Source organism: Garra rufa, chromosome 19 (assembly GCF_049309525.1).
Source record: "Garra rufa chromosome 19, GarRuf1.0, whole genome shotgun sequence".
In the NCBI taxonomy this organism is placed as follows: Eukaryota; Metazoa; Chordata; class Actinopteri; order Cypriniformes; family Cyprinidae; genus Garra; species Garra rufa.
Genome location: NC_133379.1, coordinates 33,204,063 through 33,220,593, shown reverse-complemented (window position 1 = coordinate 33,220,593; position 16,531 = coordinate 33,204,063). Strand labels below are relative to the sequence as shown.

The 16,531-nt window shown below is 32.2% G+C and overlaps 2 protein-coding genes across 2 annotated transcripts in view; both read left to right on the top strand.

Annotated features, from left to right (window-relative positions):
- LOC141292065 (collagen and calcium-binding EGF domain-containing protein 1-like) overlaps positions 1–7,945 on the top strand; it is a 95,123-nt gene extending 87,178 nt beyond the window's left edge. The window contains exons 10-11 of the mRNA XM_073824030.1: positions 7,605–7,678; positions 7,909–7,945. Of these exons, the coding sequence (XP_073680131.1) occupies positions 7,605–7,678; positions 7,909–7,945 (111 nt within the window). The remainder of the gene's footprint in view (positions 1–7,604; positions 7,679–7,908) is intronic.
- A 5,541-nt stretch (positions 7,946–13,486) lies between these two features.
- Positions 13,487–16,531, top strand: part of LOC141292362 (prolactin receptor-like) — a 37,434-nt gene continuing 34,389 nt past the window's right edge. The window contains exon 1 of the mRNA XM_073824370.1: positions 13,487–13,671. The gene's annotated coding sequence lies outside the window, so the exon portion shown is untranslated. The remainder of the gene's footprint in view (positions 13,672–16,531) is intronic.

Here is a 16,531-nt window from a genome sequence, read left to right as displayed (position 1 = left end):
ATATTGCATATATGTCAGTGTGTCTGCATGTATACCGTTTTCATTAATACATAGCTTATTTTAAAAGCCAGTTATAAGCTGTTTGAATCTTGCAGCTGGTAACATGACTTCTATAGCAGTGCTCTACCACCCTCTACAGCTAAGAGAGCGATATATGTGCCAATTTATGATTAACACCCAACACTGGGCAAAGTCCAACTGTTATGCATTATGATTCATTGTACATGTGAAATAACCTAGAGGAGCGGAAGTAAAATATGTTTTCTGCTAGTTTCTACTGGTGTTTTATTGCTCTTGGCTGTTCAACACTGAAGTGATGTTTAACAGACTGAAGTGAACTTGAGGATCAAACGGGAATTTTTTAGAGGTGAAAACTCAGGGTTGTGAAATTGTAAAGGAGTGAAATGAATGAATGAAACAGAATGAGATAGAAATGAATGAATGAAAAGTTTAAAATATTAAGTCATTTAATATAGGGGTGGTCCGGTCTAACAAAGCACAATATTACGATGAAAACTAATGAGATACATTTAAATTAAAAATTAAAATGATTACTATCAATAATTTTATACATAAAAAAGAATCTGTAAAATAATAATTGGTTGTTAAAAATTAGTATTTTGAATATAGGCCTACACAAATGTTGGATGTTTGCTTTGAGATGCTATTGCCACCTATTGGAAAGAATTTGAACATTTGTCACTGTTGTTATTGGATCAACTAGCTGTCAAATCGATTAATCGCGATTAATCACATCCAAAATAAAAGTTTGTGTTTACATCTGTGCATGTGCTGTGTATATTTATATTATACATAAATACACAAACGTGCATGGAAATATTATTTATATTATATATAAATATATTACATTTATTTCTCAGATATATTCATGTATGTGTGTATATTTATATATAAATATACATAGCACAAGCACATGCTATGTAAAAACAAACTTTTATTTTGGATGCGATTAATCATGATTAATCATTTTGACACTCTAGTTACAACCCTTGCTTCACTTGATGTAATAAAGTAAGGGCTTTTATAGGAGAAAAACTTAATTGAGAACTTGAATGCGACACATTTTGTAAGCCAGAAAGTAAACGTATTTTGACAATGACCCTTTCATGATTTTAGCATATACAAATAAAGAGGATTTCTATTAATGAAATGTAATTGTCAGTTTAAGCAATAGTTATTAAAACTTCTCACTATTTAAAGTGGTGTTTGAAATTTAGAGCTAAATAATTATTTTCAAAGCAAAATCCTGTCCATTTAATCTGCTGCAATTAAAAACTTTCAGGGTAGCCTCCTAGAGCCAACTTCAATATGAAACTCAGTGTGTGTATTTTGCAATGCACTATTCATTTCTTAACATCAGGTTTACCCCTAATATGGCAGTTTGTATGACTAAATAACTGTAAAATGATCCCTAAAGCTTACCTAAACACTGACTCACATTTCCTTAGACACATGCAAATATTATCCGATTGGAAATCAATCCTCTCTGGCTTGTCAGTTCTTATTATGAACTAACTCTTAGAGTTAACTGTAGCATGTTTGAAGGTAGTTCTATAGCATTGACTTAAATGGGTAATTGACATTAAACAGCGATGTCCTACAGTGAAACTCTTTTTAAAACTTTAAACAACATTCTTCTAGTTTAACACAGTCAATATTAATTAAGATGTTAATCTGTCACACTACAAGACTATTTAAATGAGTTACAATCAAGCTAAAATAAATAGTGACAGTTACAGGACCTAATATACGTCAAAGCAAAAATTATTCAGACACCGGATATTTTTGATATTTTTTATTAGTGGGTGCAGGAAACTATAGTTCATTTATTCCAATATAGCAAAATAAAGTAAACCGTGACATATTATAACCGAAAAAATCTTCATACAGTGGACTACCAGTATAAAAATAAAAAAAATAGGACCAAAATTTGATTAGACACTTTGAACTGACCATGTTTTGTTACATTTCAAGGTTATCTGATATTATCAAGATGAATTTGTTCTGACACAGTTTAAAAGTTTTAGTTTTTTATTACCATTTTCTAAACAATAGCTTAACTAATACCATTTTCTGAACTTCACCTTTCACGCCGAAAAAAGAAAGTATACACTTTAGTGAATGTACAGAAATAGAGGCTACTTTTTTTTTTTTTTTTTTACTGGCACCTCCGGTGTGCATTTGCTTCATTGTAAAGACTAACTCCGAGTTCTTGTCATATTTTATTACTATTTTCTAAACTATAGCGAATAAACTATGATAATGTGAGAAATGTTGAAGAAGTCTGGATAATTTTGCTTCGATTTTCAAGATGACTTTGTTCTGACACAGTTTAACTAGTTCTTGTCATATTTTATTACCATTTTATAGCGAATAAACTGTGATAATGTGAGAAATGTTGAAGGCGTCTGAATAAATTTGGGCTTTATATATTTTTCCCTTATCCACCTCATTTTGCAACGCGGAAGTATAGTTGCTTTGAATACGACATTTTCGATTCATTAGCCGCTATAGACGAATAGCTGTGTAGTAAATGGCAAAACTACACTACAAACCAGAGTGAACAAGACAGTGAATTAAAATCACAAACATAGTAGTTTCTAATATCAAGCAGCATAATTGCTTTTGTGCAGGTAAAAAACCTAAACAATTACACCGGAAGTTTCACACACTCAAGTTACAAATGGCTGCGCCTGCACTTACGTTAAAAATACGGTGGGTACATTCACATACATTTCAGTGTATTAATCTTAATGTAGAAAAGTATCTTATTTTAGTTACTCTTTGTACCAGTAGATGTCCTCATATTACCACAAAACAAAACAAAAATCTTTGATAGCACTGTGGTATAATGAATCAACTTGGGTTTAGTTGCCAGCTCGTAAATAAATTCAAATGACTGGTTAATATCAAATAAAACATTTGCCAAATATACAATTGATTATTTTTATAGATGCATTAAGACTTGGAGCTTGGTTTATTATTACTTGAGAATGTGATACTTAATTTAAAAAAGCTTTCAAGACACATTTATTGACTCATGAGCATAACACAGCATTAAATATTGACCAAAAAACTGTGAGTAATCTTCTGTTAACCTTAAACTACCAAGCTAGAATAAATGTAATGGGTTACCAATAGGCATAATGTTCAAACACGGTTTATTTTGTTTTTAAAAAAGAAAAAAATCCATAACACAATACCAACTCTAGTTCCAGATGGTAGAATTACGTAACAACAAAAACACTGTGTGGGATAGAGGATTTTTTTTGGATTTCCTTTGCCTCACTCTCTCACCCATCCAATCATTAGTGGAATTTCAGTCTCTCGTTGGGAAACATTTACTTGCTGGAGGGTTTCCGGATGTGGTTGATGGAAATCTCACCGGTGCCAGATGCGCAGGTGTGGAAAGTTCTAGAAAGAAGCGCACGGATGAAGAAAACCATATTGGGAGACTGAAATGAGATTCATTAGAAGCTGGATTTAATTTGACTGTTTTTCACACGCAACTGCTTTTAAGCTCTTTTAACCTCAGGGGGCGGAGTTGTGAAGTTTGACTGACAGTTTGAGCGGTTCTAAGAGATGCTTTTTAATGCCTTTAATTGGTTAAATATTTGTTAAAAAGACAAACAGACGTAAAGGGTTACCAATAGCATTGATTTATTTAAAAAAAAACTCCCCCCAAAAAAGGGCACTTCAGAGTGTAATTACAAAAAGAGCATGTGCTCTGCACAGGTTGAGACTACCTGTGCACGTGCCAGCTCTTCATCATCACACTCAACCATTATGACCCTGATAATGATTCAATCACTCGTAAAGCACAGGGGTGAGAGTTCATTGGCAGGATCATGATGTTAATGGATGTGGACAGATTGAGTTTACTGGTTTGTGATTTAATACAGTTGAGGTCAAAAGTTTACATAAGCCTTGCAGAATCTGCAAAGTGTTAACTATTTTAGCAGCATAAGAGGGATTGTGCAAAACGCATGTTATTTTTTTATTTAGTACTGGCCTGAATAAGATATTTTACATAAAAGACATTTACATTAGTCCACAAGAAAAAATATAATAATAGTTGATTTTATAAAAAATGATCCTGTTCAAAAGTTCACATACACTTGATTCTTAATACTATGTTGCTACATGAATGACCCACCGCTGTTTTTGTTTTGTTTAATGATAATTAATCATGAGTCCCTTGTTTGTCCTGAACTGTTTAACTGTTCTTCAGAAAAATCCTTCAGGTCTCACAAGTTCTTTGTTTGTTTGTTTGCTTATTTGTTTGTTTGTTTTTGTGTGTATTTGAACCCTTTCCAAAAATGACTATGATTTTAAGATCCATCTTTTCACACTGAGGACAACTGAGGGACACAATTGCAACTATTGCAGAAGGTTCAAATGCTCACTGATGCTTCAGAAGGAAAACAAAATATGCATTGAATTTGAAGATTAGGGTAAATGTAATTTATTTTGTCTTCTGGGAAACATGTGAGTATCTTCTATAGCTTCTGAGGGCAGTACTAAATGAAAAAAAAAATAGAATATTTAGGCAAATTTAGAAAAATGTACACTTCATTCTGTTCAAAAGTTTTCTTTTAATGCATTGGCTCTTAATGCATTGTTTTTCCTTCTGGAGCATCAGTGAGCGTTTGAACCTTCTGTAATAGTTGCATATGAGTCCCTCAGTTGTCCTCAGTATGAAAAGATGGATCTCAAAATCATACAGTCATTGTTGGAAGGGGTTCAAATACACAAAAATGCTAAAAAAAAAAAAAAAAAAAAAAAAAAAAAAAACCACTAAGAATTTATAGGAAGAACAGTGGGCTGTTTAACTTTTCAGGACAAACAAGGGATTCATGAACAACTATCACTAAAAAAAGGATCATAAAGGCAACAACACAGTATTAAGAATCAAGGGTGTGTAAACTTTTGAACAGGGTCATTTTTGTAAATTCAGCTATTATTTTCTCTTGTGGACTATATGTAAATGTATTTTATGTGAAATGCCTTATTCGGGTCAGTACTAAAAAAAATAACATGCATTTAGTATGATCCCTCTTAGTAAAATAACTAAATAACTCCTGCAAGGTATTTGTAAACTTTTGACCTCAACTGTATTTGGTTAGCCCAAATTTCTAGGTAACTGTAAAATCCTTGATTCATTTCAGCGTTAAAGAGAAGATAAATGCTGTAGTTTACAGTAGGCTAAGAGGAAGGACTTTGATGTATTAGTCTTTTATTCATTTCATTGATGCCACAGACAGTGATTGATTCTCTATTCTCCAAAGCATTTGTGAAATATGCAAATTATGATTTATAGGTATTCAAAGTAGTAGAATTGACAACAGAATACCTCAAAAACTATAACAGGAAGCAAGACTAATCATTTTGGGAGAGCGTTAGGACGGGTAAGACATACTGTTCTACAGAAGATTTGGCAATAAGACAGATGACTGACAGCAAAAGAGAGCACATGGCAGTGCACTCGTTCAGTGTTGGACAGCCGTCGACCCTTTCTGGCCATGATGACGGCTCAATCTCACAGATTAGATGAGTGGATGTAAAAATAGAGCGGGAGAGAATTGAGCCAGTGTGCACATTAACTCAAAAGTCAGGTGCTTGGAAGGAATGCAGAACATAAAACATAACTGTGCAATAGTTTAGGGTCAGTTAGATTTTATGTCTGTTTGTTTTGGTTTTTAAGAAAAGTCTTTCTGTGCTAACCAAGGCCGCATTTATTTAATCATCTCCTGTTTCTCTCTATATTTCTCTCTCTTTCTTTTCCCCCCCCCAAAAATTATATATGCAAATTGTATAATATCCAAGGTACACATTGCCAGTAATTGTGCAGTTAATTCTCATTTTTAGAAAGTTGGAAGTTGAAATATTTGTCCTCTCTCCAAATTTGTCACTACCGAAAAACAGTATTATATCATTTAGTTAGATATAGTTATATATTCTTTTATATATTCTTTTGCTTTTATTCATTAACATTTTTACAGAGGTAAATCAATAACAGTTAAAAATTTTTTTTACAATATTTCAAGTGTAACTTATGAGATTTGTTGCATTTTAAATCCAATTTTTGTTTGTAAAAGGCAAAAAGTTGACCATACTCAGAGTTTGAGTATACATTGAACCAAAAACTATCATAACATCTTAGCTGATGATTTAGTATATATTTTTAACACCCCATGTTTTGGTAGTGACTGCACATTTTCACTAGTGACAGTAATGCTTTGGTAGCAACCACACAACATTAAAGAATTTTAACTTGCATACTAAAATACAAATAATTTTCATAATTGTGCTAAAATTTAGTTTTGCTTCCCCCAAATAAAGAATTTCAGGTTCCCTTTTCTCACTTTACCGAAACAATAATGACAGGACTGTTTCAGTAGTGATAATTTTCTGGTATAACTTAAAAAAAAACAAAGATGTCACTACCGAAATGCAACCAAATGTTTCGGTATAGTGACAATTTTAGATACTTTTGAACTTAGCTCAAAGATGCTAATGGTTAGCTATTGCACAGTTTTAAAAATGTGGTACACACATAAAAAAAATGGAATAATTCCCAAAAAAGTGTGCTTAATTGGAAAAAGTGTTTTTTAACACTTTTTAAACACTGTTAAGTGTTTCTTTTATAGTACTTTATCTATTTGTGTCAACAGATTTCAATTTCAATACATATTTTTAAAGGCCATTTTCTCAAAATTAGTTTTTTTTCTCTTACACTGAGCCATAAAGCTCCACTTCAGTAGCAATCACACACACCAAACTTATATTTTTATTCCCGTCTATATCCTGAAGGTTTTTACAGAGGGGTTTGTCTATATACAATTAGCTTGATTTTATACAACATTTTACTCCCCCCAAAATGGTCTGTTCAAAGTTTTTTCTAAATTATGAAGTAGCAAAATAAGATACCCAAAATCCCCTCAGTAAAAACATTTGACTCTAATATGTCAAAAAAAATTAAACAAGAATTTCGAAACTGACTTTATCCAGTGTTTAGATTTTTGTACTAGAAATGCATGCAGATTAGTGCATACTGTATTTCATTAAATAATGTTCATTTGCATATTTAAACCTAACATTTTAGAAAACTTGTCAGTTGTCAGTGTAATCAATCATCTGGATAAGTAAGATGATAACTATTAGTTTTTTTTTTTACCCTATTTACCTGCAGTTTCTCGCCTTAAATATTATTGTGGGTTTCAATAGATAATAGAAGTATCTTAGTAAACGTCTAAGTTTTGAATACTTAAATGCTTTTTTAATTTGTTTTTTGGTTGTGGGACAACAGTTTGCGGAAATTCTGTAGAATGGCCCAACACAGGCTTAACCTAAAGCACACATCCCCAGAGGTGACCTTTGTTAAGTGTTTTACCCTAGGACACAATTCAATAACCGTACGTTGCACGGGACATCCTAACATTAGCATTAAATCTGTGACGCTTTGATGCTGGTCCAAATTCTTTAATATTTGGCTACCACTGAGCAGTGTGTGTGTTTGTTTGCATCTGTTGGTGCATGCATGTGCATGCATGCGTGTATACGTGTGTCTGTGTGTATTATAGCATGTAATCATAAGCCAACTGTCTCCTTATTCTCTAGCCAAGCCAGTAAAACCCAAACTCATCAGCAAACAGTGGTAAGTGTTCATAGCGTTCACCAACCTTATAAATAAACTACTGACCTTTACACCATCAAAAAGCCACCTTCACTTATGACTTCACTTTACGAGTTGATTTTATGACTTATGAATATGTTTTCCAGCCTGTTCCATCTCCTATAAACTGGCACAGCTTGTTCCTCAGCTGACCACAGAAACATTAGACATATACTTGGCATAGGTTGTTGTGTTTTTTGTGCCTCTGTTAGGTTCAGATGCTCACAGGCAAACTCGTTTGATCTTTGAGCCATAATTTCCTTCTGTCTGCTGGGGTTAAATGTTTCGGGCACGTGGGCTTGAGTCATGTCTTGCTACTTGACCATGGGCATGGAAAAGTTGAAAAAGTCAAATTGTAGTTTTATAACAGGTGCTTTGGGTCAGTGCTTTGATCTTGTTACGCTTAAAAATAACTGTTTTGTTCATCAGTGACTTGAATTTGACCTTAAAAAAATAGTTCACTACAAATGTATGTCTTTTTGAACCCTCAAACCTTTATTTCTGTCATATGATACTTTTACGGTGTTCTTTTTGAAGTTTGAAAGCTCCAGTGCCCATTTATTGTAACAGTTTTTCTGTGTAGTTACCTTACTTTGCATTTCTATCTAGCACTTTTTAATTATAATTTTTATTGTTTGGAGCACTGTGACCTTGGCAAAGCATTTATAACATGATTTTATCCTCGCCAAGTTCTTACACAATAGTACAATCTTGCCAGATTCTTTGCATATCACTTAATAACATAGGTAGATTTTGCATAAGAACACAAGCAATAGAAAAGGGTATATATATATATAATGTGTGATGCAAAGCTTAATTTTCTGAAATTTTATCAATTTTACATGTCCTTGCTTAATAAAAGTTACAAAGTTTAAAAAAAATACTGACATTAAACTTTTAATGCCAGTTTATATTGTTACAAAAGATTTCTATTTTAAATAAATGCTGTTCTTTTTAACGTTTTATTCATCAAAGAATCATGATAAAAGTATCACAGGTTCCAATATAGATAGACAGATAGACAGATAGATAGATAGATAGATAGATAGATAGATAGATAGATAGATAGATAGATAGATAGATAGATAGATAGATAGATAGATAGATAGATAGATAGATAGATAGATAGATAGATAGATCTATATTAAGCAGCACAACTGTTTCCAAAATTGATAATGAACCAGTATATTAGAATGATTTCTGAAGGATCATGAAAACTGGAGTAGTGAGGTTGCTGAAAATTCAGCTTTGCATCATAGGAATAAATTATAAGTATATTAAAATAGAAAACCACAATAATTTAAAATGCAATAATATTTAACAATATTACATTTTTTTCTGTATTTTGAGCAGAAAAGACTTCTTTAAAAAAAACAAGAAAAACAATCACAGAAAACCAGAAAAACAATGATTTTGATAAATGGTGACGACATACTGTAATTACCGGTAGTTTATACATCTTGTTCCCACAGACTTCATTCCTGTTGAATGTAATTGAAAGTCTACCTCCGGATGAGTTTGTGTAATATTTTTAATGAATGTCCAGAAGAGCCTTTTATCGCTGCTAATTTTACAGCTTGTTTAATTAAATTAATTTTTCTCATCTCAATTTTCTCATCCACTCACAAAGCACTACAGTTGCAGTGAATGGCGGATGTGACTCAGTATAAGAATTTACTGGAGATTATCAGATTTATACTATTAGCCTAACAGGAGCATTTTTTAAAAATAATTACAGCAATTAATCATAATTACAAAAATGCCACTGAATTGGATAAGATCGTATGTGATATACTATAAGTGCAAACCCTCAGTATATACTCTATATTATTTAAGTAATTATTTATTTATTTATATGAGCCATTTGATGGTCTTTATCAGGCTTTCTTTATCACTTGTCACCTCTGAGAAATAAAATTTGATAGAAAAAAGAGAGGAGGCGGTGTTTGGTTTCTTTTTGACCTATAGCCACACCTGCTTTAAGCCTTTATATAAAAGGGTTAAAGCAGGTGTGCCTTAAATGTTCCGACTTGCAAACCATTGAAATCATAGGCTGTAAGCCATTAAAGAATAAAAACTATATGAAATACCATGAGAATGTTGTGAAGACAGTGAGTTCTCAAGCATAACGTCTAAAATACTGGGCATGAGGGCTTCATGAGAGGAGCCAAAATGTGTTTTGGGCATAGTTTTTATATGATCTATCCAGCAAGACTCATAATTGTATACTCAGAAAGGCCAGCTTGAATTCTCTTGTGCTTTTTCACTATTAGACATTCTATTTTAAGTACGTCTTTTCTCCTCTCAGCATCTATTTGTTGTCTGGTTTTACCTTGTTTTATCCTCAAAAAAACTCCTTTCTTTTAGAAATTAGGCTTTAGACATTGGTACTGTGACGGTGAGAATGAGGAGGAAGCAATTGCAGGTTAACACAGTTTATTGAAGTGAAAACAGCAGACGAATACAACGTGATGAAGATGAGTGTCTCTCGGATGGGTGGTGCAAGGGCAGATGGTCGACGGCGGTGAGACAGCGTGGTGTTCCAGACAGGTGAGGATTCAGTGGAAGTGTCGTGATGATCGGTGCAACAAACACGAAGACACAGACAACATCCAGGCGACGAATACTCCAAACACGGCAGGGTGAACACACAACACGGTCGAGGTCCGGGGTGAATCATCTGACAGGGGAAGAGAGAATGAGGTGAGTATAAATAGACCGAGATGCTGAGCTGCAGCTGGTGCGGGACTGATTGGCAGCTGCGCAGAGAGCGTGACGAACAACATAGACAAACTCACAAATCACAAGACATGAGAAGCCGGTCGATCTCAGTACCGTGACAGGTACTGCATTTAGTTGTCCATTAGTCACTTGAATCCTGGTTCAACATGGAAATGCCAGGAAATAATACCTTCTGGTATTAAATTTGGTAATAGCTCTGCTTGTGTGCTTAATTCCCCCTCTTCTGGTACATTAAGTAAGGTGTCATAATCAGAACAGTCTAGTGTAGATCCTTTGCGAAAATGAGAAACTAAGCAATTAAAAATGTTTTAGTCATCTTTGCTTTTACGGATTGGTCCAGATAAGGAGATTTATAGCAAACACATCCTTTGATCCTAAATGTTTTATTGACCATGATACCAATCCACATCCTGATGCTGTGTTTTTCCATGGCTACTAGGAACATTGCAATGTCACTAAATAAAGGAAGTTCCACAATCTCCTAGTGATCTTTTAATTTATTACCATCTCAATGAGATGCACTGAGCGGCAAACAAAGTATAAGAGCATGATGTGTAACCTTTATCTCAACAGGTTTTACAGTGTTTGATCAAGAGCAGAAACCTGTACAGTCATGTGTTTGGATAACAAGTACAAGCAGTTTAGAGTCAAACCGGACAATCATAAATAACTGCCAGCTGTTATCATACACTTACATAGGAAGTGTGTATTCTGTAATCTATCTATCTATGTAGAAGTCATATGAGTCACTAAATTTTTGATTAATGATTCAGACTTTTGACATTTTATGCGTATATTTTTTTCCTACACTTATTGTCACAAAACCACAGAGAAAAGCTGGAATTTACCAAACACTTGAGTTGTAAGACAAAGCAAATTCTCTCTTTAATCTCCCTCTTATGATATTTTGATCATTTTGCACACAAATATGGTGTTATAACACTAATCACAGACTTTGATTTCTGAACAGATACTTCACAAGTTAAAAGTGAGATAAGGGAGATTTAGTGTTGTTTAAAAATTAAATTAAAAAATAAAAATGTATAATTTATTTTGCAGTTGTTCAAATATTAATAATAATATATTAAACATTTAATAAATATATTTAAATTAAATAAATAATATAAACATATTAAATTGTATATATTACATTTAAACAATTTATTTTGAACAAATATGTGACCCTGGACCACAAAACCAATCTTAAGTCGCTGGGGTATATTTGTAGCAATAGCCAAAAATACATTGCATGGGTCAAAATTTTAGATTTTTCTTTTATGCCAAAAATCATTAAGAAATTAAGTAAAGTTCATGTTTCATGAAGATTTTTTGTAAAATTTCCTACTGTAAACACATCAAAATGTAATTTTTGATTTGTAATATGCATTGTTAAGAACCTAATTTGAACAACTTTAAAGGTGATTTTCTCAGTCTTTTAGATTTTTTTGCATCCTCAGATTTCTGATTTCAAATAGATGTATCTCGGCCAAATATTGTCCTATCCTAACAAAGCATACATCAATAGAAAGCTTATTTATTGAGCTTTCATATGATGTATAAATCTCAGTTTTGTCAAATTTAACCTTATGACTGGTTTTGTGGTCCAGGGACACATATATGAATATATCTTTGAAATATATTTATATATAATGTATTTAATTATGTATATATTATGTAATTATAATGTATTTATATAACAGATTTTATTCTGTTACTAATTTAAATTTTTTACTTTTGTTAAAAATTTGATTACTTTTTTTATAGTAGTTAACATTTCAACAAATAATATATTAAACATTTAATAAATACATTTAAATTAAATAAGTAATATAGAAATATATTCAATTGCATAAAATAAATTAAAACAATTTAATTTAAACAAATATATGCATATATATTTATATGCAATATATTGAATTAATTGATTATTATGTATATATTAAATAATTAAAAATGTTTAAATTAGCAATAGAGTAAAATAAATAGTTACATTACACTTTTGTTAATTTGTTTTAAAAAATAATATTTTATAGTAGTTAACATTTCAACAAATATATTAAATATTGATTAAATTAATGTAATTTAATGTAAATATTCGAATTAAATATATGAATATATATTGAAAAAATATATAATATAATAAAATTAAACATAATAAATAAATTTAGATTTAATAAATAATATAAAATATTAAATTATGATCAATTGAATTAATATATATATAATTTAACACAATTTTAATTATTTATTTTACTACTAATATTTTTTTAATTGATTAAAAATAAATACAAATATTTTATAGTGCGTACAATTTTAACAAATAATATATTAAACGTGGAATAAAAACATTTAAATGCAATAAATAATATAAAATATATTAAATTATATATAATACATTTAATTATCTGTATTAAACACACACACACACACACACACACACACACACATATATATATATATATATATATATATATATATATATAAATAATCAAATATATTTTCAATATTTATAATTTATTTATTTTTATTACTAATTCATAAATTTCCACTTTTGCTAAAAAAATTATTGAAAATGGTTTATAATGGTTTAATACATTAAACGTAATAAATACATTTAATTTTAATTTACTATTAAGTTTAATTTATTATTGAAATTTATATTAAATTATATAAAAGCATATTAAATTATATATGATACAGTTTATGAAATTAAACAAATACATATAAATATATATTTATATATAAAAATATTTATTTAATTGATTAACTATTTATTTATTTATTTATTATTTTATTTCGTTAACAGTTCATCAATTGTTACTTTTTATTTGAGACCCTGCAATCTTTAATCCAAGATTATTCATAAATGTATTAGAAAAACCACAGCAGAATCACAGCAGCTGCAGCACTGACTGAACGCTCAGTACCACCGGCGGATGAGATTAATAAACTGAGCTCAGAGTGGGAGGAGTTGACATGGGAGGAGCTGAGAAGTCAAGGCCACGCCCACTGACAGACAGACCGGTTAGACAGGAGATACCCATCACCCGAAGGCATTTGACTTACCTGAGAGTTCCAGGCGCGCACATCTGCTCAAGACAGCAACTAAGTTTTGCGAGTGAAGGGTTACATAAAGACGAAAAGCAGAAATCAGCCAGTTCAATGTAGTCGTCCTGCAAGCGCGATCACTAAAGTGGGATTATAGGAGCTCTTCATCGCCCTATGAACAGCAGGTAAGCACAGAAATGATACTTTTCTGCTCCTTAAGATGTCGAAGACATTGTATTGAATGCACTTATAAAATATAGCATGCATAAGTAGTCAACAAATGTTTTAAACGCACGATAGTATTTAAACGATCAGAAATATTACTACATAGGCTATAGGCCTACGTGTATACTTATACGTGTAATTAATATTATATTAATTAAGATAGATGTTTGTAGTTTTAAAAGTTTAACCTATGTATGTAGTAATGTTTTTCTAATACTTTATAAGTTTATAAGGGTGTTTCTAAAATGACGCATCAATATGAGTGAATATGAATGAACAACATCTGCACACGATTACATATTAAGTAGGCTGTATGTTACCATTGTGTGTTGCTATTATAATTCATTATAATATACTTAACAGGCACTGTGATGTAAAGTGTGACTTAAATCTCTTTGATTTTGACGTGACCATCAAGTAGCCCCACAATGGCCCAGAATCAGAGCTGGGCTTTACAGTCTAATTATATTAGCGGGTGGAAAGTGCTGATATAGGCGTTCATTATGTAATGAGCTTTGCATCGGTGTAATCCCGGGAATAAGAGGACAGAATGGCTGTGAAGTCTTACATGTTCCAATTGGTCAATGTGCGTTAACAGTTCAGTAATGGGTGACTTGTTATGTTTCAGAGTTGAAGCAACAGTAACTTTTCCCTCAATGCTCCCTCTACAGGTTAGAAGCGGAATTGTCCATTACCGCTGTCGTAAATAATTTAGCCTACCGTCGTGTCACATGCACGTTATTTGTTTGAAAGGCTATCCAGGACCGGCTTTGGAAATAACGATGTCCAGTGACAAGGTAGAGTGTGTTGTATGACTTTATAAAAGTATGAAAACCTTTTGCGAAGCCTGCCGTGAAGCAAGTCGCATTTGTAGTATCATTTGAACTACAAAACCGCGACCCGACGACCCAAACTTACATAGTGCTGTTATGGCTGATAGAGGGTCGCAAAGCGAATACGAAAGTGCCGTTTCACCCTGTTATGAGTTGATGAACCACTGACATGAGTTCGGAAACATTATTTCAAGGTAAAAAAAGTTACTTAGTGGGGCTTTGTAGGTGTCATATTTGATCCTTGCGAGCTGAACGCAGTTCAAAAAGAGGCGGAGATTCATTTAAATATTAATTAGAATATTTATAGTCTGGAATATGCAGTTGTTGACTGAATGAAATGCATTTTGTGAACTGTTCGCCTTTAGTTTAGACTCCTTTATTGTATATAATGATACTTTAGCTCTTAACTGTGATCGTGAATTCTGGTTTCGTCGTCACAATAAAAATAATCTTAATATGGTCAATAAACTGAGGTCAGACAAAGTGTACAGTACAAGCTGGAATCAAATTCTGTTTGTCTCATGTGTTTAATATGCTATCTACATGCACAAAACTAATCAAATCCAGTGCTTCTGTGCATAGCTTTGGGTATTTAATACATTGGAAGAGCTGACAATAGCTTCTTAACCTGATTGAACTGAGACTTGACACTTCCTAAGCAGCCATTCAACTGATTGTATCAATGAAAGTGTTCAACACACTTGCGTATCGCAGTGTTTATCAAGATGGCTAATCAAACTCCTAGTTTTTTGTTGGTTAGAGCCATTTTGAAGGCTTTCGTAGCGACCACCAGAATTTTAACTCATACTAAAACATACTAAAATGTGTTGAACACATACCGCAAAATCATGGGGCCTATCTAGTCATTATAAGAGCTTCTTCAGCACTGACCTATTTTCTGTTCACTTGATGAACTCATTGACTTCTGCATAATTTTATGCCTTTATTGCCTGGCATCATGTCTATGCAAGGTACAGATGCTATGTCAGAGCGATGGTGTTGTTGAATCACTGACTGTTTGCACTTCAGAATGAGTCATTTTTGGAAAGCTGTGTTTACTCAGACGTATCTCATATAGCAGTAGAAAAATTTATTAAGAAGACTGATATTTAGGTTGTTTTTCATTAAAGTGTTGCTTCTGTTGCAGTTCTTAAATCGCATACTTAATTTGCTTCAGAGATTTTCATTACGTTTTATTCTGGTCATCCAAAAATCCATTTTATGGCTATCAGTAGACTTGATATACAGTGCATATGGATTACTTTTATGATAATTTATGGACTGTTATAGAGCTTTTGTTCTCTTTAGAGCTTGACAGTTGTTACTTAAAGTATTCTCAATTTGTGTACCCGCTAGTCATTCAAGATGTTCATGTCTTTCTTTCATCAGTCGATGAGAAATTATGCTTCTTGAGGAAAACATTTCAGGAACTGTCTCCACATAATGGATTTCAATGGTGCCCCCAAGTTTGAACTTCCGAAATGCAGTTTAAATACAGCTTCAAATGGCTCTAAACAATCCCAGACGATGAAGAGGGGTCTTATCTAGCAAAACGATCTGCCATTTTGAAACAAATTGCCAATTTATATACTTTTAACCTCAAATGCATGTCTTTTTTAAGTCAGTGTGAACTCTGTTTTTTCCAGTTCAATACGGTCAATTCATTTAAGGTATGACCGAAAACGTCTCGTTTTCTTCTTATTCTGCAGCAATTTAGAATGATTTTCAAGTTTTTCTGTATTGGCCGGAAAAAAAAGTTCACGCAGACTTAGACAAAATGAGCATTTGAGATTAAATAGTATATAAATTGTTAATTTGTTTTGAAAATGACTGATCATTTTGCCAGATAAGACCCTTCTTCCTCGGTTGGGATTGTTAAGAGCCATCCGAAGCTGCATTTAAACTGCATTTTGGAAGTTCAAACTTGGGGGCACCATTGACATCCATTATATGGAGATAGTTCCTGAAATGTTTTCCTCAAGAAACA